The 22,666-nt window shown below is 34.2% G+C and overlaps 3 protein-coding genes across 12 annotated transcripts; all 3 read left to right on the forward strand.

Moving 5' to 3' along the window:
* Positions 1-375: 375 nt before the first annotated feature.
* LOC105762678 (WD repeat-containing protein 26 homolog) lies at positions 376-4,746 on the forward strand. Of its 9 annotated transcripts, none has more exons than XM_012580493.2 (6): positions 376-621; positions 1,129-1,189; positions 1,365-2,183; positions 2,606-2,707; positions 3,296-3,925; positions 4,300-4,746. In XM_012580493.2, exons 3-6 carry the CDS (start codon positions 1,389-1,391, stop codon positions 4,513-4,515), a joined length of 1,743 nt encoding a protein of 580 aa, XP_012435947.1. In that variant the 5' UTR covers positions 376-621; positions 1,129-1,189; positions 1,365-1,388; the 3' UTR covers positions 4,516-4,746. The 9 variants fall into 9 exon arrangements, with proteins under 9 accessions (XP_012435947.1, XP_012435957.1, XP_012435948.1 ...); XM_012580503.2 differs by having other exon boundaries at positions 1,129-1,170; positions 1,349-2,183; XM_012580494.2 differs by having other exon boundaries at positions 1,129-1,170.
* A 7,272-nt stretch (positions 4,747-12,018) lies between these two features.
* Positions 12,019-20,727, forward strand: LOC105762679 (sphingoid long-chain bases kinase 1). Of its 2 annotated transcripts, none has more exons than XM_012580508.2 (9): positions 12,019-12,179; positions 12,322-13,048; positions 13,148-13,519; positions 14,501-14,594; positions 14,704-14,741; positions 15,836-15,982; positions 16,311-16,410; positions 17,247-18,184; positions 18,486-20,727. In XM_012580508.2, the coding sequence occupies exons 2-9, from the start codon at positions 12,581-12,583 to the stop codon at positions 18,633-18,635; spliced, it is 2,307 nt and encodes a 768-aa protein (XP_012435962.1). In that variant the 5' UTR covers positions 12,019-12,179; positions 12,322-12,580; the 3' UTR covers positions 18,636-20,727. The 2 variants fall into 2 exon arrangements, with proteins under 2 accessions (XP_012435962.1, XP_012435963.1); XM_012580509.2 differs by having other exon boundaries at positions 12,059-12,179; positions 12,565-13,048.
* LOC105762680 (ferredoxin-thioredoxin reductase, variable chain) lies at positions 19,827-20,727 on the forward strand. The gene has a single exon (XM_012580510.2). It carries the CDS (start codon positions 19,978-19,980, stop codon positions 20,467-20,469), a length of 492 nt encoding a protein of 163 aa, XP_012435964.1. The 5' UTR covers positions 19,827-19,977; the 3' UTR covers positions 20,470-20,727.
* Positions 20,728-22,666: the final 1,939 nt, after the last annotated feature.

The following is a 22,666-nucleotide window of genomic DNA, read 5'->3' on the forward strand; positions in this document are numbered from 1 at the left end:
TGTTTGAACACGGAGCTTTAGTTGATTGTAAATTGAAGAGGATCATTTTTACAGTGTTATGATGATTGTGTGGTGTTAGTCGATGAAAAGTGAAATTATATAGATTACCCAAATTCGTTTTGATTTTAATCCATAAATGAATGAAATTATGTTAAACTAAAGTGTAGGATACCAAAATTGAAAATAGACCATTATATAGATGCCAATTTGAACATAATAAAGGCACCAAAATTGAAAATAGACCATTACCTTATAAAGAGTAAAAAAAAACAAAAACAAAAGACAGCTGTGTCTCTTGGGGATAGTATTTTATATAGGTGTAGATATAGATGTGTTATGATGAGCCGCAGTAAGATAAAAAAAATTGACAATGGCGTGTAGTTTTAATTATCCGCATCAAATGGAAAGGCAAAATGTAAAGCAACAAGTTTAGCCAAAACCCGAGCCACCCCTTGTGTCTATCTTCTTCATTCATTTTTAATATTAATAACCAATTTCTATAAGTCCTTTCCCATCTGCAAACTGGAAGCAGAAAAAGGGAAAATAATCAAATATTATTAGTAAAATCGCCAATTTTGTCACAGTTCTCCATGCTGCAGTCTCTATCCATAGCTTTCGGTGGTGGGTGCTTTTCCATATTCTAATTTTTCCTTCAATTCTCTTTATTCCAACTGATTCTTTGCCTTCTCCCTCTCGTTTCCTTTCCTTTCTCTCGGAATGTGTTTTGTTGCGTAATAAATTTTCCTTTCCGCTTTTGTATTTTTGTGTACTTATAATCTTCACACTTTCTGGATTGTTCTCTTTCATCATTGAATCTGCTCGTCTATCTATGAATGAATTTTTTTTCTCTCTTTTGATAAAGTTATTTTAGTTCATTTTTTATTTTACTCATGCTGAATATGTGATTCGATCGAATTTGCCCTTTTTTTTCTCTGCTTGTTTTAGGAAGTTGGTGAGTTTTGATGTTTTTAAGTTTTAGTTTTACCCTCCATTTTAGCAATTAGGCAATTTGATTTATGTTATGTAAAAATTACTGTGAAATAGATAATTGGGTATGGCTCAAACTGCATTATTTTGATTACTTATATAGTACAAATTCACTAACTTTTAAGGTGTTTCATGTCTCAGTTAAAGGAGTCTTTAATCCTGACTGGTGAAGGGCCATAAGAGGTTAGTTACAAACTTACAAGTAATTTTCTGTGCCCTTTACTATCTTTAGGAAATTGTTGCTTGGAACTTTTTTCTTTTTTCTGTTAGATGATTGCAATGATGTTGTTATTGTCAATGTTTGATGTTAGCCATCTTGTTTATATCATGTTACCGGTGATTTTGTGACTTATGGCAGTAGTTTGCTTGCTTTGTAGGAAATTTATGGGTTCAGGCATTTCATGGGAGTAGCCGAAGATAGTGAACCACCCTTGAAACGTGTGAAAGGGCCCTTGGAAGAATCCAAGAGCTTGCCGGAGGATCATTCAACCACAAAATCTGTTTCTTGCTCTTTGGGAGATCAGATGGCTAGGCCTCTAACCTCCCAAGGGGATGGGGAAACAATTGGTTCACAAGGTGTTATAAGAAAAGCAGAATTTATTAAAATTATAACTAGGGCATTGTACTCGCTTGGTTATGACAAAAGTGGTGCCCTTCTAGAGGAGGAATCGGGAATACCATTGCATTCTTCGGTGGTTAATCTATTTATGGGGCAAGTGACCAATGGGAAATGGGATGATAGTGTGGCCACATTGCGAACGATTGGTCTCTCAGATGAAATAATGAAGTCAGCATCCTTCTTGATTTTGGAACAGAAGTTCCTTGAACTTCTTAAAATGGAAAAAGTTGCTGCTGCATTGGATACACTAAGGAATGAGATCGTTCCTCTTCATGTCAATCTCGACTGTGTTCATAAGCTTGCTTCCTGTATCATCTCTCCTTCGCAATGCATAAGACTTGGTATTTCTAGTCAAGATACTGAGGGTACAAAGTCGGGGTCAAAGATTCTAGAAAAACTACAGAAGTTGCTTCCTGCTGCAATCATGATTCCTGAAAAACGATTAGAGCATCTAGTTGAAAGGGCTCTTGATGTTCAACGAGAGGCTTGCGTGTTCCATAATACCTCAGATAGTGATCTCTCTTTGTACTCTGATCACCAGTGTGGAAAAAATCAGATTCCCTCCCAGACATTGCAGGTTAGTTTGATGGTAGTTCAATTTGCCTTTGCATTTGTTATAGCTGTCCTTTCTGGTCAAAGATGATAAATTGGACTTTCTCTTTTGGGTTTAGGGTGTAATTTTCTGCAGGTTATTTATTTTAGCAAGGGTATAGCACGTGGGAATGGTCATGTGTTGATTCATTGTATTATGCCATAGAGAAACTGCATCCTTTGATTAGGATTTCAGCTATGTTCGGTGGACATCTTTTATTCTTTTGGTATTCTTATTGTTGCTGTTAATCTCATCTTGGTTTTGATCAAGAAACAGATTTGTTCATTTAAATTGTAGTTGCTTTCTAATGCATTATAACTTCTCATAATTTTACTGTGCATTTCGTTTTCGTGAGCTAACAAAGGAATCTCATAATTAAAACTTTATGTTTATATAAATGAAATCAGATACTAGAAGCACACAAAAATGAAGTTTGGTTTGTGCAATTCTCACATAATGGCAAATATTTGGGCTCATCATCTAAAGATCATTCAGCAATTATATGGGAGGTAAGCTTTTTATTTATTATTGGCTTTGCTTTGGCTTTTTCTGTCCTATTCCAAGGTATTAGTGCTTTAACTTGCTAAGACAGTACGCATTCGTGGGATTTTTCCATTTAGTGATCATTTGTTTTCTTTTTTTTGTGGTAATGTACTACTCTTATGGGGCAAAGGAAAAATGTGGAGAAGATCGAATGATATGTGCTAGAGTTTGCTTTATTGATTTTTTTTATTACAATTCAGTGACAATAAATAATTTATGATGAACAAAGATGGTAATAGCTTAACAGTGGTGATGTGTGACCTCAATGATTCCCATGCTATTGGTCTTAAAAATAATTAACTAGTAATTTTCCTATTTCTCTTGCATATTTGCATGCGAACTTTTATATGTCATTTTATCAAATGTTGTTGGCCTAGCTGTTGCAGAGTTTGTGCAACCTGTAACCATGATTTTTAGTGGGTTTGAATTGAGCTACACTTTCTTAAGAATATTTTGAGGAAATTAATTGTTTTAAAATGATTATATTGAACTTGGCATCCCATGCAACCCCATAGCATCTTGTTTTAATAAATTTAGTATTTTTAACCTTTTAGGTTAAAGAAAATGGTCAGGTGTTATTGAAGCATACCCTATGCGGTCATCAGAAACCAGTTTTAATTGTTTCATGGAGCCCAGATGATAGTCAAATACTTACTTGTGGACAGGACGAGGTTATTAGGCGTTGGGATGTTAGTTCTGGAGAATGCCTCCATGTTTATGAAAAAACTGGTGTCGGTTTGATTTCTTGTGGATGGTTTCCGGATGGTAGAGGTATATTTGCGGGGATGACCGACAAGAGCATCTGTCTCTGGGATTTGGATGGAAGAGATTTGGAGTGCTGGAAAGGACAGAGGACGCTTAGAATCTCAGATATGGCCATAACTGATGATGGAAAGAGGATTATTAGTGTATGCAGAGAATCTGCTATTCTATTGCTCGACAGGGAAGCAAAATTTGATAGATTGATCGAAGAGGTGGATATGATTACTTCCTTCTCATTATCAAAAGACAACAAGTTCTTATTGGTTAATCTTATGAACCAAGAAATCCATCTCTGGAGCATAGAAGGTGATCCTAAACTTATTTCAGAATACAAAGGTCACAAACGTACCCGATTTGTAATTAGATCTTGTTTTGGTGGACTCGATCAATCTTTTATTGCCAGTGGCAGTGAGGATTCACAGGTACTCCTCTTTGACTAGAAAGGAGCTTTAGGTGAACATAATAGATGATACTATTTTTGAACTGTTGCTATCTGTAAAATTGGTTGCATTTGATGCTTTGAAAGTTGATTTTCTTGCACATGCATTTGTAGAGTACGTCCAAGAGAGAGTCTGCTGGTATATCATTTAGGTTCATGTTTTTTTCCAACTGAGTATGTTCCGCTAACTATTATGTAACTGCTGTAACTCTAATTAAGTTGCGTGCACATACACAGTTATGTTCCGTTAACTATTATGTAACCGCTGTAGCACAAATGAAGTTGTTTGCGCATACACAGTTATCAAGAAGACTGCTTTTTGTAGACAATGAAGCAGTGTATCGTTTCTTGTTGCAGGTTTATATATGGCACAGATGCTCAGGTGAGCTACTACTGGCATTGCCTGGACATTCTGGAGCAGTGAATTGTGTAAGCTGGAATCCAGGAAACCTTCACATGCTAGCTTCAGCTAGTGATGACGGAACAATCCGGATTTGGGGGTTAGATCGCTTTAACCTGAAAGGTGGAGAGCAGAGCAATGGTAGCAACCACCATTGCAATGGAAGGAGCTAAATGAAACAATTTGTAGTCTATCAAATGATTCCTCTCAAATCGGTGTAAATTATGCAATTATTTGTTTCTGTTCTTTGACATCCTAAAGCAGGAAAAAGGCCAAATGCTATTCTGATATGACACTTTCAGCTTGATAACCATTTCTTTTCTTCACTGTCTTCCTTCCTGACGTGGGTTATTGTATTGCTAGTTTTCAAATATTATATATCCATGATAGTTATATCTTTATCAGATCGGTCTTTCTAGCACCATTCTCTTCTAGCAACATTCTCTATCGGAATTGCCTTGCCGGCAACATGTTCTGTCCGAAGGCAATGACCGTAGTATGGTATCCTCCAGGTTTAAGGGTTTTGTCGCCATTAATTTCACTGCGTCAAAGTTTCCACATTCATAGCATACCAAAAGTGGAGAATCTGCCGCAGCTTTGCCCTTCACTTGCTTAACGACGCCTCTTCTAAGTGGCTCGTTAGTGACTTCAATTTCGACACGCTTGCTGATTTACGTGACGTGACACTACAAAATTTCTCTAGTTTGGATTTATTACCCAGAGGCTTATTTAAAAACAATTTATTAGTTAAAGTCAAATTTAAACAAATTACTTCAGTCACTTACATTTATTCTCGTTCGAAAAACAGTTAGATTTATTTAGAGGAAAATAAATTAGAATTTAATGGAGAGCATGAGAGGTTATTTGTTTAAGCTTCACTTGAAAAATGGATATGGGTGAAATGAATTAAGCGCGTTTAAACTATGGGTCGAGACTCAAGTCAACCTAACCCGTTTTTAAATGTTTGTAATGTTATTTTTATATATTATATAATTTATAACACAAAAATAAATTTATCCTAAATATTTAATACTATTAGAATGTAAATATTAAAAAATTTTAATAAATAAAAATATATAAAATTGTTAAATACTAAATTAAAATAATATAAATATACTTTATAAAAATTAAAAATAAATAATATGAACAGGTCTAAATGAGCACGGGTTAACTATTTACAAATATGAGCTAGTTCAGATTCATATTTCATGCTGGACCAAACTTTAACAATTATAAAATGTATTAATTAATATCATGTTTAAATCCGATCCAGAAATGTATTAACTATGGGCAGCGGTGGCGCGTGGATTAGCGACCAATAGCTGACTGCCTACATACGTTGGTCTGGAAATCTAGAACTCTAGCCTCAGTTCATCAAATTTGTGTAATTGGATGATGGGTAAATCGCATGACTGAGTTGGGATCGTTGTCTGGAATCTTAGATGGAGCATATTATGGGAACAAAGGAATGCATTCCTTTTCAAGAACCAGAATTTCAGCTGTGCGGACGTTATTACGAAATGCTTTCAGTTGGGTGAGGAACATTATGTGGATGGCAGAAGTACAAGCGGGCTGCCTCTTTCAGCTTTTGTTGGAGAACATCAGGGGGTTGTAAGCTAATAGAGTTGCTTATTTTATGTCGAGACTGGCATATGATCCTAATGGAGTCTTACAGCGATTTGATCAGCCACCTCAAGTTTGTGGGCTACTTACACATGATATTAGTGGTTTATTGATTTCTAATGGTTTAATGGTAAAAGTGCCCTCCACCTCCTGTATTAAAAGTTAAAGTGTATTTTATTTTATTTACTTAAAAATATAAGTAAGTTAATTTTCATATGTTAGATTAAACAGTAAATTAGTCCTATTAAAAAAAATCAATTTATTTCTACTATTAAGAGCTGATATGGATGGCAATGCAATTAGATAGTGACACATGGCATGATACGTGTATCGCATGCTAACATTTAAGATAAACTTCAACAACCTAAGCAAACATTTGCCTAAGTTTATTTTGCCCATGGCTTTTCAAAATAATTATAAAAAATTAAAAATATAGAAAATTATTTAAGAATTATAAGAAATTCTTGAAATTATTAAAACTAATGAAAAGTATCTAAAATTTATTAAAACAATCCGGTCATTCAAAAGTGATTTCTTAAATAATTATAAAGAATTATAGAAAACTATTAAAATTATAATAAATTTTAAATAATCATTAAAATGATTAAAAATATTAAAACTATATATATACATATAACATATTTAAAGAATTCATATATATCCTTCAATTTTACAAAATTTAAATATCTATTTACAATTTTACTCAATTTGGTTACTATTGTGTGTTTTTTTTTTATATTTTCTCTAAGATTATGGACTTATCCTTATGTTTTTAACTCTTTTTGCCTTCATTTGGTAAGTATTTTTATTTTTATTTTTGTAAAATATTTTCTATTTTAAAATTTGAAAAGCATATTTATTAAATAAAAATATGAGAAGTAAAATAAAAAAATTACATTTATATGGATTTAAATTAGAGTACTAGGTTTAATATCTGAAAAACTATTAATAAAAGAATATTTTTGCGTTTATGTGTTTGAACTAGGATTTATTCATATGAATTCATATGCTTCATTTGGTTCTAGTGTAATAATACTGAAGAAAAACTTATTTATTACATAATTACAATAGTTAGACATAAAATAAAGAATAACGAATCTGATTTAAAGTTGAAATTAAAAAGTGAGTAAAGACTCTTGTAAAAATCAATACCTCTTTAAAATAAGTAAAAATTTTGTCTCCTCTTTGTTAGGGGAAGCCGAAATTAAATTGTAATTTTTACGATAGTAAAAATGTAATTTCACCATTTGAACAACCTATATTTTCATATTTTTTAAAGGATTAAATCAAAATTTTATCATTTTAGGGGGTAAAGTACAATATTTCCTTTACTAATTTAAAAGTTTAAAAATTCTAAAGGATCTAAATAAAAAAATTTCCATTTTAAGGGGGTTGGGGCCGTTGCCAGCCTCCCTAGATACGCCCTTGTCATGAGAGTAACTAAATAGTACCAATTAAATTAATTTATTACTAACTCATATATTAATACCGTTACTAAACGAATCATTAAAATTGAAAACATTTGTTTTCATATAGCAAGACCAAAGCTCCTTCTCGGCCAATTCAAGAACAAGGAACTTGAGAAGTAACAAGAGCAAGGGCCTCATTGAGCACGACCAAAGCTCCTTGTGGTTGATTGTGAGCTTGTGTTTCAGGCCTAAACCACCTCAAAGGTTAGTCTGATGATGGTTGATGCTTTTTTTTTTTCTTTTGTGTGAAAAAGTATCATGTGAATGCACATTAGAGGGTAGTTATAGTAGTAGGAGCCTTTCGACATCGGATTTGGTTTTTCAATTCATGATGGGTAGTGGTTGAACATGACTTAAGAGGGTGAGATCATGATTTGTTGTGGTCTCTCATTATCGTGTTGCTTTGTTTTGTTCTTTTTCTTTTTTAGTGTAAGAAGGTTGGCATTCATTAAAAAAGAGAAAAAGAAAGACTTGGAAAAAGCAATAGCCGCCTACTTTGGCCATTCACAACACCTCAAAAATAAATAAAAGGGTAAAATTAAAAGTGCAAAACCAAAGAGAACTAGCAAGACTTATGGATGAAACCTCAAACTCTTCCCACCGAAAGCCTTGCATCATTGCAAGAAATACGAGGAAATTACATGCATGGAACGGATACAGACAGATCGATCCACCAGTGATTTGCTTTCATGAATGGCACCTCCTCTACCCCATAAGTGCTACATTAATTTGTTGCTAAAGCCCTTTCTTGTGTTCTAATCCCTACGTGCATGGTTGAATTAAACACTTTGCAAAATTCATACATAAAGATTTTTCATTTGCATCTTAACAGCTTGGGTGGCAAAAGAATGAGGAATAATTTTGTTCTTATAAACTAAAGAAGCCATGACTAGACCATCATGATTCCTAACAGTGATGCATGTGTACTATTGCTTTGAGGGTGCCTTGCAAAATTAACATTTACTAAAGGTTTTACTGGAGGCGACCACCTCTTAGTTTATTGTAGCAACGAACCTGGTTCAATATCCAGCAATGAGTCTAATTTTAGAATGTAGGCTTGAAACAAAAGTAATAATTTTTTGAATTGATTGGAAAATGCTTTTATGAACCAGTTTGTTTCTTGAAAATTATAGCGCTCGTAGCGATTGTTAAATAGGTGATTTAACCACTTATTAATTATTTAATGTTTAACTAATATTAAGTTGCATTAAGTGATTAGATCATAAACAATCCTTAGTCTAATCGAAATTGAGAAAATCGACTGGAAGACTATTATATTGTCTATCAAGTCCAATTGAAGAGATGTCTTATATTGGACATCAAAGCAGATAACTCCAGAACTTAGAGATAGGTATCATTGTTTAGACTGACAATACATCTAATAGGATCCTAGTCGAATTTATCCTAGATTTGTTTATAAATTATCCACTTGTGGCATTCATATTGTGACATACCTTAATCCTGAGTGAAGAATGAACTATGCATGTTTGATTTATATACTTTTATGTATTGAAAACTTGAATCCAAATAGATAAGGAATCGAAAGCTAGTATGTTGTGTATATGACTTCCGCATGAGATAACGTTATTCCACAACAATGGAATCATAACCCTATAAGGGTAAATCATATACTATAGTGAAATGACTTCATGATTAAAGAAGTTTAATTAATAGGCGAAGACCTGCAAACTTAATTACAAATTATTTGAGTCTTAATTATTTATGTCAAATTTGTCCCCCCGCTAGCTCGAGATAACCTAAAACGAATTGCATTTAAAACCCATAAATTGTGGAAATGAATGAAAACAATAAACAAAAGAAATAGATCGCATGCATCATTATCCACATTGAATGTGTTTTCTCGCTAAGTACAAAAGATTACTTAGAAATTAATTTAATTTCTTCAAATTATTATTTAAATTGATTGTAATTAAATAATCAATTTCAAGTGAGAATTAAATTAATTAGTCATTATACTAATATGGTAAATTTGTCATGACTTTAATGGAATTAGAATTGGATTGAGAAAATAATTCAATTGAAAAATAATTTAGTTAAATCAAATTAATTAATATTTTGAGAAATAAAAAATAGTTATTGGGTTGGATAAATTATAAGTGTCGGATAAATGTTCAAATAACATTTATAATTGTACCCAATACATAAAAGACTCAAATAGACTCGATTTCAATATGATGTGTGGCAAACCCTAGATACCCTAAGGATGCCCTCCCTTGTATTCTACTTCTAGTATAGTTCGTATTTTGTATTAAAAATATTATTATTTAATTACATATTATTCCATCAGAATTATTGTACTGTATTTTTATAAATATAAACTATGAGCTAACCTATTTACACATATTATTGACTATCGTTATTCTATCAAAAAATAGAGATAATTTGTTCTTAGAATAAATTTTATTTTCTGTAAAAGCTCATAGTTTTTTGTTATATAAAGAAAATTAACTTTTCCACTAAAAGCTAAGAAAAAAATTTATTCTATGCACTTAGTTTGTTTTGTTTAAGCCCACGTTCAAAGTAATTTGGTGTTCGAGGATTACAAAGAAGCTCAGTCGGTTGAAAGTCGGAAAATGACTTAGACCACCTCGTACAAAGCACTGATATATTTTGGTTAAAAGTTCATTAGTATAAATATCACAATGCTTGATTTAAGAAAAAAAATTTAAACTTATGTTGTACCTAAAAACACTATTTTTTAAATCGATTTTTGCAACATATGTTGGAATCTACACCATGTTTTTGAAAATGTAAGAAATCAAAGTATCTTGTTCCTTTCTTATGAGTTGATCTCGAAGGAAATTGATTAGAAAATTTCTGGTAAATTGTTGATTCATTTAGTTTTAACTATATTTATTTACAAGTTTACTAGATTGAAAATATTATGATGTTAAAAAATTTATAGATCTCCTGTCATATGTAGTAAAAAACTATGATACATGTATTAGGTGTTGTTAATGTGTCTAAACCTATCCCACCTGTGTTAGAAATGGTACCTTAGATGGATGCACAACTAACCAAATTGCTTTCGCTCCAAGAACAAAAGACTATGTTGGTTGTAAGAGATGCAAATATGCTTTGTCCAATGGATTTATTGAGCGCTTGAGTTATTTATGGCATGAGACGATTTGAAGTAAGGCTGTAGTTTATTGATATGGTCCATAAAATCCTAGTTGAATACATTTTGAATCCATTTGATTTTTTTCTACTAGAAAATCGATGCTAAAATAAATCTTTCTAAGCACGGTTTTTTTGTCCAAATATATCTTGTCTTCACCATGAATTATTTTGGTTAACAATAATTGTAGTTTTATCAATATTTGCATGTTCTTTACTTTTGTTTTTTTATAGAGGAAATAAGCTAATTAAGTGGTATACAATATGTATATGCATTCAATGGCGGAGCATAGTAGAGATCTAGGGGATAAAATTTTAATTTAAACCCTTTATAATTTATAAAATTTTAAATTAGCAATGGTAAATTTGTACCTTGGCCCCTCAAAAATGATAAAAATTTGATTTAATCCTTTTTCTCATCAGGTGGGAGTTCAAATTAATTCTCATTTATCTACTTCTATCCGTGTTGGGAGGGGGATTGGAAGAAACATCTATTCTTAGCTACGAATTTTATTTTGTACATTGTAGGGTTCTATTTTTCTATTAACGGGAGTTTTGGGTCTTGGTTTATACGATTCTAATGAACCAACAATGAATTTTGAAACATTAGCTAATCAACCCTATCTTGTTGCACTGGAAATAATATTCTATATTGGATTTCTTTTTGCTTTTGTTGTTAAATCAATGATTATACCCTTACATGCGCGGTTACCGGATATCCATAGGGAGGCCTACTATAGTGTTTGTATGCTTTTAGCTAGAATTTTATTAAAAATGGGAGTATATGGACTAATTTGGATTAGTGAGTACAATGCAAAAATAAATATTTGGGAATTTAAAGAAGAAAATGATATTTGGGAAGAGATGGCTGATTAACCAACTTTTTCCTTTAGGGTATAAATTTAATTCAAAGAATCATGAAATTTATCCTTTGATTACTATGTATAAATCTAAAGGAATGCTGATGCTTATCTCTAACCTTTTATTCCTTAATTTAATCATTATCTAATTTTTTAAAATAAATGTTTCGAATTTCTTATAATTTATTAATAAAACTTAAAAGGTTTTTTATTCTATTGATAATGTAAAATAAATATTTTTATTACATTAAATAAATATCAAGATTCACAAAAAAAAATCTAGAACAGCGTATTATTTCGAAAAAAATCATATTAATTATATTTTAAAATAACGTAATTATAATATTTATATTGTTTGAATTAAATTATATATAAAAAACACATTTATGGTATATAAAAAAAAAAAAGAGAAAGTCAATGGCTGCCAGTGCGTAGGGAAGACTCGCAAATCGAATTTTCTTTTTTCCTTCTTTAATTTTCCTTTTAATATTATATATATATTTATAAAAGAGAATACAATTAAAAAAAATAGTGGAATAAAAAGTGGTTGAGTAAAATAATATTTTAATTTTATTTAAAAAAAAAGGTAGGCTCATATATATATATTATAGAACATGAAAGTGAGACAGAAAAAGGAAGGGACCATCATCGCCTTAGGTTTCAATCAACGAATCCGCTTATCTGAACTCAATTCATTCCGGCAGCCGCTCAATCCGCCGCATTAAACTCCGTATTCTTCTTTTTAAGGTGAGGTTTCAATTTTCATTTCTTTTAAACCATGTCGACTCTCGAAATGATTTCATAATATTTTTTCACAAAATTTAAATTAAAGCTATATTAAAAAGAAAAAAACGAAGTAAAATTTGAAAATCGTGAGCTGATCTGCCAGATTTAATCCTACGATTCGCGCTGTGGGGGACCTCTGATCGCAATTCGTGGCTTTCGAGTTCCCACCGTCATCATAATCTCCAGGTCTTCTACTACAGCTGGCGTGTGATTATAAGAAAGGAAAAAGTGAAATTAAGAAAAAAACAAAAAAACAAACAAAGATTTCCTTTTTTCTGTTGTATGTCTCCATTTGTTTATTTATTCTCCGTGGTTGTGAAATTTGGTGATTACAATTACGGAGCAGAAGCGCGTGAACGGATATGCAGAAGAGTGGGAGTCTGTCGAGAAGTAGTAATAGTCCTTCAGTGAGAGTGTCGTCGCCGCCTCCGCCGCCTTCTCAGCAGTCGGTGAGGCGGCTGAGCTTGTGCTCCCAAATAGCAACCCACTCTTCCCCAATTGTGTTCCCAGAGAAACGTACTAAGAAGCTCAAGGCTTTCTCCAAACGCAGCGAAGCCCCTGTCACGGATGATCAGACTGATAAATCTAAGGGGGAAGAGCATCGAATCGACATCGGAGGGGATGAAAAGTCTGATTTACTTGGGTATGTGGTTTACACAGGGAAGCTCATTTTGGATAAGAGAAAGAATACCCCAAATATTGCTAATCTCGCCGATGTAGAGCAGAATTCTTCTACCGATATTGCCAAACAAGAATCTGTTGCTGCTAAACTCACTAGCAAGGCGTTGGTTTGGGGTTCGCATGTCTTGCCTCTTGATGATGTTATCTCGGTAAACATTTAATCTCTGAAATAGACCCTTGCAATGAATTAAGTATTTATTTTTGGGCTTTTTGGGTTTGCAATCAGTCTTTTCAGTTTTTTTTTATAGGTATCTTACAATGTCGGTGTTAGGCATTTCACTGTGCATTCATACCCTCTAAAAAAGGGTTCTTATGGCCTTTCATGCTTTATTAAACCAAAGAGAAGTCGAAAGGATTTTCGTTTCTTGGCTTCTAGTGTAGAAGAAGCTGTTCAATGGGTTGGTGGGTTTGCAGACCAGCAATGTTTCATCAATTGTTTGCCTCACCCTTTAGTTTCTTCAAAGAAGCAAGCTTCTTCTGAATTGTTTCCAATAGATGCTCCTCCTGAGCTCGTCTTCAGGTGCAGGAATCCACCAAAAATGCTCGTCATATTGAATCCAAGGTCAGGTCGGGGTCGTTCTAGTAAAGTTTTCCATGGAATTGTCGAACCAATATTTAAGGTATGCCCTTTGTCTTCTATCTTTACAGATTTGTATAGATTCCATTACTGTTGCTTTCAACATAATTTATAGTTTTAATACATTGGAATTGGTTGTCATTGATCGTAATTACTGTTGTTGGTTGTTACTTTGTAGTTCTCTTCCTCTCTACCATATCAACCCATAAGTAAATAAAATCCTTAGTGTGTTTTTTCTCTTACATGAACTTGATGCTTTGGGAATCAGATATTCAGATTGCTAGATTACCTTTACTTGGATGCATCTAAATCTTGGAGTTCCTTGGTCAAATCGTTCTTTATGATCTTAATTGGAGCATTTCTGCATAAATGCTTTAAGTATGAACGCCTTGATTCTTCTGTTGGGAAATATTTGTAGGGGAAAAGTGTGGTTGGATAAAATGGAATTTTTGAACTGAAGATGCCGTAGGAATCTTCGCGACAGTTATAGAAGGTTGAATATTTTACTATGACATCATAGTCAAAATGAAAACCTGGAACAAAACTATTTAGCTATTTATAGCCTTTGACCAAGTCTTGATAAATAATGAATTATGTTTTATCTTTCCTCTGTTATTTTCTCCCTAGTATCGTAGATACTCGGATATTTGGCATTGCATGTGATTGGGCCTTTCAATTCTACGACATATGTTTGGCAGACTTTGATTGATAGAATTTCCTTATAAGGATGGATATCATTGAAGTAAAATATAGAAAGGCATCATATGTCGTGTACAAAAATAATGCATAATTTACTGATTTCTGTAGTCTTTAATATTGAACGATCATATGGTACTTTTTTTGGATAATGATATTTTGTTTTGTCACGTGCTTAATCTTCTTTTTTCTGTAACGTATTGCTTCATTCGTTTGTTGTAAGATCACTGCTTTCCCTCCCTTGTCGTATATATATACTATTGTCAAGAAAAAGCTGTTTTGGAGTTTGGGCTTTATAAAGTTTGACATTGTATGCAAACTGTGGCAGCTTGCAGGGTTTAAATTGGAGGTAGTCAAAACAACATCTGCAGGCCATGCCAAGAAGCTAGCATCTACAGTTGATATCAGCACATGTCCTGATGGTAGTAATACTTGATCATTTATTTCGTTATTCTAGCTTTGCTTGTATTTTTAAAGATTGCCATCATCATCTCCATTAGCATGAATTTAAATAATTCTACTTCCTTTCAGGAATAATATGCGTTGGTGGTGATGGCATTATCAACGAGGTTAGCTATTTCAACTTTATTCAAGAATTTCATATTTGTTTATATTTATTTGTTTTCTCTTTTTCTAGAGAAGGTTTCTCTTCATTTGGTCTATTTATTTATAAACCCATTTCAACACCATTAGTATTGTTTGGTTAAATTGACGAGTGAAATAACTCAAAAACCTTATAAGGTAACTGGTATTCTGTTGTGTCATTGTGTGATTCCTGGATCAATTTTTTTGGGGGACTTACCTCTAATGACCATCTATTTATGGAAAATAGTTTTAGGCAAGGACTAATAACTATGTTTCTGTAAGTACATTGTGGTCGCTGTTTACTCATTACGCTAGTATATTCCCCCTGCTTATTTATGGTATTAAAGATTTGGAGTCAAAGTAAACATGGGCTTATATCAAATTTGACCTTATAAAGGTAAGAATACCGTGCAGTTTTCTATGCATGCATCTTATACGATGGTTTCTGAATTTGTAACATAAATCATCTTTGGTTTTCAAATTAATATTCTTAACGGTCTTGTCTAGTATGATCACTTGTCCTCTGAATGTAGAGAGGACTTCTTCTCGATTGAGGCTGTTTCTGAATATCTGTATTGAATGAAGTTTTTCCTAATCACTCAACATCATACAAAATTGTCTATTTTGAGATTTCATCAACCTAAATTTAGAAATGTATTACTCCTTAATAGCAGATAGCCTCTGAAATTGTTAGTTAGCTATCCTTATTCCAGCAACATGGATTGGCTACATTGGATTCTATTATATCCTTTTTCATTGTCACCCACGGTTCTTTTTTCTCTCCTACACTAAAGTTTTGTCCATTTATTTAGTTGAGACCTACTTATTATATTGGATTCTGAATAAGCCCCATAATCATTGTTATTAGTACATAAACCATCAGATTTTCCTTTTTCATTCTAGGGGGGGACTGGTGTGAGGATTTTACAGCACTGAATAGGGACTCGATGCTTTTTCAAAAGCATTGTAATAAAATATATAGTCCTTTGGATGGGGTTGTGTTCTTTTAGGTATTCTGCTGATATTTCAATTTCATTATTAACTAGTTATGTCATCCTGATATATTTCATATTTGTAGGTTCTAAATGGTCTGCTTAGTAGAGACAATCAGAAAGAAGGAATTTCTATACCCATTGGAATTATACCAGCAGGGTCGGATAATTCACTGGTTTGGACTGTTCTTGGAGTTAGAGATCCTGTCTCTGCCGCGATTTCTATTGTGAAGGTAAAGCTGCTTAGGAAATTCAAGATGGGATTTGCTTTACTTGCTGGTTATTCTGTTTCTCCCTTTTATTGATTGATTTTCAAAACCTTTTTGAAACATGGGTCTGAAATTGTTTAACACCACCTTAATGACCCTAACATGTTGCTATGCAAAGTTTGGGAGAAATATCTCATGCTGTTGTGTTTCTGTTTGTGGAAACTTCTTTCTTTAATAACCAGCGAAATAAGGAAAAGAGTTAAGAATACTACATGCTTCTTGTTATAGAAGCATTAAATTCCCGGTAATCATTTTGTTGCTTACAATTGTGGTTCTCCCTTTTATGTTTCAGGGAGGTCTTACAGCTACAGATGTTTTTGCTGTTGAGTGGATTCAGACTGGTATTATTCACTTTGGAATGACGGTTTCCTATTATGGATTTGTCAGTGATGGTATGTACTGGTGACATGATGATCCACCCTGGCTGATGCCATAGAAGTCTGTTGGTTTCTATTTTCCATCAACCTCTGTTGTCTTCTTTCAAATATCCTTTTTTTTCTTATTCCTTTTTGAATGGCCTATGTTTGCTTTTTTGATGTTTCGGTCTAACAGGCATTACCATGTGAGCATGTTGTCCAAATAATACTTACTATGTTGCATTAATTTCGAGTGAGTTACACTTAGACTATGATTATCCTTTTAGAATGACTTGAGCATTCAACCTCACATATGTTACACTCATCAACTAGTAGCTGTTATTGGCTTTTAGAAGGTGACTGGTTTTGCTTTTCACTTGTTTCCATTTTCTCTGCATTAAGAAAATGTGATCTTCTGTACCCATCCTTTTCTGTTCTAACATCATCATAAGTTTGTGTTTAATTGAAATCACATACCAGAATTACTCCTAGACTAGCCATTGTTTATCATTTGCAGATTTTGTTTGAATATTTTGGCTTCAATTTGCCTATTTAAGGTTGAGCACCTTGCACTCCTTTAAAATTATCTGTAATCCTGAACTAGAAAATTTTCATTCTTAGTTACTTATGTCAGATGGTTCTTTTTTACTTTGAATTTGCATTCTAGTAACTTTTGGCCTTGATCTTTATTATTAACAGCAATGAAGGCAAATTAGACTTGATGAACACATGCATAATTTTCTGATGTATAGAATGATTGAGTGAAATCTTTTAATACACTGATGAGTGCATAAAATAATTTCCCCATCTTTTATGGGTTCCTAGTGAGGAAATTGTAATTGTATGTTTGTGTCTTTTTTTCTGGCTTGCAGTTTTAAAGCTTTCTGAGAAATATCAGAAACGATTTGGTCCTCTACGATATTTTGTTGCTGGGTTCTTCAAGTTTTTGTGTTTGCCAACGTACAACTATGAAGTGGAGTACCTTCCTGCAGAAAAAGAGGATCGAGAAGGTAAAACCTCTGCTGATCGGGAAGTAGTTGACATGTCTGGCCTGTACACAGACGTTATAAGGAGGTCATGCATAGATGGCATTCCTAGAGCCTCGAGTTTATCTAGTATTGATTCAATAATGACTCCTAGCCGAATGTCTGGAGGTGAGATGGACACTTCTAGTAATATGCACGCCAGCACTGAACCATCTGAGTATGTACGAGGCCTTGATCCTAAGACTAAACGGCTGTCATCTAGCAGAAGCAATGTAACAGCTGAGCCTGAAGTTATTCATCCTCAGATACCACTCTCATCGACTCTAAACTGGCCACGGACCAGATCAAAATCAAGGACAGATAAAGGATGGAGTGGATTGACTGCAGCACATGATCCTTCGAGATGTTCTTGGGGTAATGCTGCAACAAATGATAGAGAGGATATATCTTCAACATTGTCCGATCCTGGTCCAATTTGGGATGCTGAACCAAAGTGGGACACTGAGGCTAATTGGGATGTGGAAAATCCTATCGAGTTACCAGGGCCATCAGATGATGTTGATTCAGGAATAAATAAGGAAGTTGTCCCAAGACTTGAAGATAAATGGGTATTGACCAAGGGGCCATTTCTTGGCATCATTGTGTGCAACCATGCATGCAGAACCGTGCAAAGTTCTCAGGTGGTTGCTCCAAGAGCTGAACATGATGACAATACCATGGATATGCTCTTAGTTCATGGGAGTGGGCGGTTGAGGTTGATGAGATTTTTCTTGCTGCTACAGATGGGTAAACACCTTTCACTGCCATATGTTGAATATGTCAAGGTAAGGGCATCACTTTCCTTTAGTCAATAAAAAACTTCATATTTCAAATATAGAAACATTGTCGTTGAGCCCATAGATCCCATCCCAAGTTTTTTGTAAAATTGTCAAGGCAGAGTTACGGCTGGTTTGAACATGCTTCTTGTAGTTTGTGCACTGTTTTTCGCATAAGAATAGTTGCCCCATCCTCTTCAATTTGTTTTGGGATGTACGATGGGTGTTTGCTGATTCTTATGGTATATCTGTTAACTGGGTCCAGTATGCATAAATATCAACTCATGATTTAACTTCCATTGAAATACAGGTGAAAACAGTTAAGATTAAGGCTGGGAAACACACACATAATGGTTGTGGTATTGATGGTGAGTTTTTCCCCCTCAATGGACAAGTAGCATCATCTTTGCTTCCAGAACAGTGCAGACTAATTGGTCGCTTCCCTGACCGTCATGTATAATGATTAAGAGATGTGTTTTTTGAAAATTTCTTTTTGCCAATATCTTGGATGCCGGTGCTCTCTTCTCCTCTCGTGAGTATCCTTATACAGAAACAATGTCTTGTGATATATTTTTCATGTTAATCCCTCCCCTTTTGTGCCATTACATACATACAGTGAGGATCCCTGTAAATTTTTGTTGGGTTTATGTATCTGTTGCTTGTTTATTATGTTCTTACTCTTACAGTAAATACACTTTCCTCCCGTTAGATTCTGTGTGACTGCGACCTTCTAAATGTATTAAACATTTACCCATCTTTGTTTACCTTTTAAATTTCTTTACACCATCATCATCAGAGCTTTTCCTCTGATATCTCATTCCTTTCTATGTACTTAGTTTCATCAGTGCTAAGTATATCATATTTGAGGGAAGCTTCCAAGCCATGGCAGGGCAAATCGCCTATGTAAGTTGGTTTTAAAAATGGTGCATGTATGTATGGAGTATTTTGATACAGGCATTTGGAATTTGGATTAATTTTAAGCTTTATTTTTTGAGTTGTTTGTTTATTGCTTAGATCCCTTGTGTTATTATGACTTCTTAGTTCAGTTGGGGAGGATTCTTGTTGGAGAGGGTGGGATTTATTTGGTGGAGTAGATATTTGAATGTGGCAGTCGTTGGAACTTGGAGTCGCTGTTGGGTGATGTATGGCTGATTGTGTTGATGGATGGGAATAGGTTAGGTTGGCATGGGTTTCGTAGGTTATCCATAAAATAATTATTGTTGTAGGGTTTGCGTTTCCCACCTCTCATTCCTCATCCCCTCGCCACCAGTCCGGTCATTTTCAGTCGCAAGCAATGGAATGGCACTGATGATATCTAGACTCCCGTTCACCATTTGATCGTCAGATTTATTCTTTTTAGTACAAGTGTTTCTGGTCGGGTTACAAATATCTAAAATTGCAAGCTTATTAATTATTTAACTCCGGATTAGAAATTTAATCAATTCTTAGTTGTTTTCTTAAAAAAAACATAATCGGGTTTTAAAAGGCAAATGATTTGATTTAAGATTTGGATTTGAGAGGTACTTTTTCAATATTTTTTAAAAATGAAAAATATAAAAATCTGACGAAATCGAAATTGAAGAACAAAATACAGGACGTTGAAGGTCCGCCACATCCCAAAGATAACAATAGTAAGTAACGAGTGGTAATAAAAGACTCCACGCTCCCTCCACCTGCGCTTCGATAGTTTCGATTTAGAAAGTTCTTTTCCGTCACCAAGCTTACCTGACGTAGAAAACCCAAAGCCAAAGCCAAGGAAAGGAGAGGAGGAAGAAGCCGTGGTTGAAAGAGGAATAGAGATTATGACGTTGGCTCTCTCTTCGGCAACGTCTGCTTCTTATTTCATCACTCGTCGTAATGCAAAGCCTTCTCCGGTTATCAAAACGACCTTCATGACTTTGAAACCAGCGTCGTTTCCTTCCCCTTTAACCGCCGTCATTGTGTCTGCCGGGGCGCGGATAATCGTTTCTTGCCAAGCTGTCTCCACCGCTTCCCTCGACAAGGACGAGAAAAACGCGTCGGTTTCGGGGTCCGCCGAAGCCGATGAGGAAGCTAAAGTAGGGGCCAAGGTTAAGGTGAAGGTACCGGTCAAAGTGTATCACGTCGTTCGCGTGCCGGAGTTGGATCTGATCGGTATGGAAGGAGTGATTAAGCAGTACGTTGGGATCTGGAAAGGGAAACCGATATCAGCTAATCTTCCTTACAAGGTGGAGTTTCTTAAGGAAATTGAAGGCCGAGGACCTGTCAAGTTCTTCGTCCATCTTAAAGAGGAGGAATTGGAATTCCTTGATTAGAAATCTCGGTTCTTCTCCGTACGCCAGGCAAAATTACTCTTTTTTTAAGCATCTATTTGCTTTCTTTCTTATAACCAAAAGCCAATAATTGCTCATTGTTGTATATATTTTACCTTTACCGTTCAGTTCTACCTGGGAATCTGATTTCTTTGTTTTTGTTTTCTGTTCGTTACTTTGTAGAGTCGAAGTTCCTATACCTTAAATAGATTTGAACTTCTTATATCTAGAGTTACCTTAAATAGAATTGAAGTTCATATATCCGAGGGTTACCTTCATTTTACTGCTTATTTATGTATATGACTTGTACTTGATTCTTTGTCTTCCAACTATTATGTATAATGTATTGGATGTACTAGGACCGGTATCATACCTATTGGTAGAATTTATTCTTGTAATGATACGGTAAGATTAACAACTATTAGATGTTTTCTCCTTTGTGTGATTTCAGGCAAAGTGGGTTATCTTTTCTAATTACACTTAAAATGCCATCGGGAACCTGTCATGGTATCTACGCTGAGTTTTTGTTTTATCCCTTTACAAGGCTCATGTTGGCTTCTGTTCTGTTTCTATTAGTTTTTCAGTTATTCTGTGCTGTGTCACAATTGGTTTAGGCTGGTAACTCTTCTTTGGTTTGGATTCGTTATGCTTTCAAAACACTAAACTACAAATGAAAAAAAGTGACCAGTCAGAGTGTGGTTTAGACTTATGTAAAAAAAGTGTCTGCTATTTCTGTGCAAAAGTTGGTTCCTTGGCTTTAGTGATTTTGTTGATTCTTAGTGGTAATCATCCCCAAAAGAGCTATACACTAAAATGGAAGATGAATAATTTATTTTTGACATATTTTTACAGCAATGTGAATTAAGGAAAAGACTCTTCTTGTTGAAACTAAACAAGTGCTTGCACATCTGATATAGAAAGGAGAGAAAGAAAAACAATACAACAAACTTGAGTTGCTTTGGGAAGTGGCCTTGATAACATAAGTTAATGGTTTGAATGGGTTAGAGTCACTTACCTTTGATGTCCTGGGTGTTACTTCTCTACATAATGATTGGTGAATGATATATAAATTGGATATCAAATTTTCTATTTAGCATTTTCTTTCCTGAGAACATAGCATAGCATCTCCATTTGGTTTCCTGCTGAAAGTGTCAATATTTATTGTGCAGAATATAACTAGCATTGCTGATAAAAATAATTACATGTCTATCATTAAAAGTTTCCTTAAACTGTGTTTTCCGCATGCTATCGGTGTCCATTCATGTTGTTCAATACTAGGCATTCTTTCTGCTGATTTATCTAGGTGATTTCATTTTGAGCTCATCTCACATTCGTCATCACTTTTTTCAGATGCATTGGCTAATTTCTGTGGCATTATCATTTAATTAGCCGAAAAGCTTGACTCAATCAAAAGTAGATCTTTCATTTTGTGCGTCTGCAGATGCGTTTTCCTTCATAATTTTTTGTTTATTTTGTGAGAACATTTCATTCCTGAATTTCTAGCCATATCTTATTCAACAGAGAGCTACCCCATGTTGTGTATCTAACTCCCCTGCTATTGTAATATTTGACTCTTGTGAAAGCAAAAGCATTTTAATTCTTCATCGAATGTATTATATGTGATTCTATGCTTTTCTACGACTATGAATTGTTATACCGGAAGCTTGCTGTTTTCTTGAAAGCTTAGTTGGGTATTTGTTTAGTTTGCTAGCACAAGGACTTTAATCTCAAGTGAAAAAAGGGAGCAGTATGGTTGCTTGCATATCCAGCCTCTTTATGCCCTTTTAGACTTGGCAGTTTTCAGTTGAATGATATACGCTTATCATGCTGGATTCTACCTCAGTTAAAACGTGCATTTCATTTATTATTTCTGTAAGGAGGTAGCAACGGGACGCATAGTGTCTGCATTTCATTGATAGGTTTGGCATAATGCTATTAGATGATTTGGTACAGATGGTTGCTGATGCCTTTGAAGTGGATCCTCACGTACCGGTATGTGAATAGTTTTATTGCTATGCAACGGTGGAATATGCTGTAGATATGTACACTTCTGCAGCACCTAAATTACCATTTTGGTATAGTGTTTCTAGTGACATTAGCTATTTGAGCCAGAAGTTAGGACTCTAACTCGAGTTTAGTTGACAATGATCAAGCTTAATGAGTTTCCTTTTTAACTCGACCACATATACTTAGCTTAAAC

Source organism: Gossypium raimondii, chromosome 12 (genome assembly GCF_025698545.1).
Source record: "Gossypium raimondii isolate GPD5lz chromosome 12, ASM2569854v1, whole genome shotgun sequence".
In the NCBI taxonomy this organism is placed as follows: domain Eukaryota; kingdom Viridiplantae; phylum Streptophyta; class Magnoliopsida; order Malvales; family Malvaceae; genus Gossypium; species Gossypium raimondii.